The sequence below is a fragment of the Trametes versicolor genome, assembly GCF_000271585.1.
Source record: "Trametes versicolor FP-101664 SS1 unplaced genomic scaffold TRAVEscaffold_11, whole genome shotgun sequence".
NCBI classification, from domain to species: Eukaryota; Fungi; Basidiomycota; class Agaricomycetes; order Polyporales; family Polyporaceae; genus Trametes; species Trametes versicolor.
The window spans coordinates 231,133-232,171 of NW_007360331.1; the positions used below are offsets into that span (position 1 = coordinate 231,133).

General features: G+C 65.6%; 1 protein-coding gene across 1 annotated transcript; it reads left to right on the forward strand.

Moving 5' to 3' along the window:
• Positions 1-157: 157 nt before the first annotated feature.
• TRAVEDRAFT_51620 (uncharacterized protein) lies at positions 158-762 on the forward strand (the record flags this gene model as incomplete). Its single annotated transcript, XM_008044510.1, has 2 exons — positions 158-331; positions 391-762. The coding sequence occupies 2 exons, from the start codon at positions 158-160 to the stop codon at positions 760-762; spliced, it is 546 nt and encodes a 181-aa protein (XP_008042701.1).
• Positions 763-1,039: the final 277 nt, after the last annotated feature.

Here is a 1,039-nt window from a genome sequence, read left to right on the forward strand (position 1 = left end):
GGCGGGCGGCAGGCGCGGTGAGTGCGCATCATCTCCCCCTAACTGAAATCCCGACTGTCCTCAGTCGGCATCGATGGCGATGGTGCGATTGCGCGAGGTATAAAGTCGGGGACGACATCGGGGTGGCCCTATCCGTCGCCCACCAGCTTCTACTCCGATGGCCAGTATTGCCTCTCTGGAACAAGTCGTCCGCGATGCCTGTGTCGCGTACGCTCCTGCGCTCGCCCGGGAAGTCGACCGCGCCGTGATTGGCTTGGAGGAGATGAGGGAGAGCGGGTCCCACGGCCCCGATGACTGGCGCGCCGCGTTAGACGACACCCTGAAGCTGATGGTACGCCCCTCCCTACTCGCTCAGCACTTCGGGGGACGCGAGCTGACCTTTCGGGAAAGGGTGACTACTTCGCGGTCACTCTGCACGGAAGGGAGATGGTCCCCCTCCTTGAGCGAGTTGAGATGCTGCTCTGCCTCACGCATGACCCCGACGGCTTGTGGCTGTACTTCCAGGAGCGATTCTTGCTCGCCAAGAGACGCGCGACGCGCCTGTACTACCTCGGGGCCCTCCACCGCGTAGAAGCGGCCTCCATGCAGGCGCGCATCGTTCGGGGTGTGGCCTCTCGTTCGGACGCGCCGCTCGGACTGGCCTCGGCTGTGACCCGCTTGGAGGCCCACCTGCACGAACTTCGGACGGTCCGCGAGGAGTTGAAGGAGGAGCTGCAGCTCGTCGGGGAAGTCGACCCGGACGCTGTGACGGAGGTACGGTGAAGTGTGTGACGGGCGTCGGGGGCGCGACGTAGGTGTCGGGGCTAGGCCGCAGCGGTGGGGGGGGTGTGACGTAGGTGTCGGGAATAGACGGAGGCGAGTAGGGTGCAATAGAACGAATACTGCCCGTGTACCGACGCGTCGTTCTACCCGCCGACGCGTGAGACGTTCGCGGACCCTAATTGACCTTGTGCCGCGATGTCGAGGGGCGCGGCGGTCCTTCTGCCCGCTCGGGGTGACTTGCGAGAAACTCCGCGGGGTAGCCTAGGGCGGCGCCGCG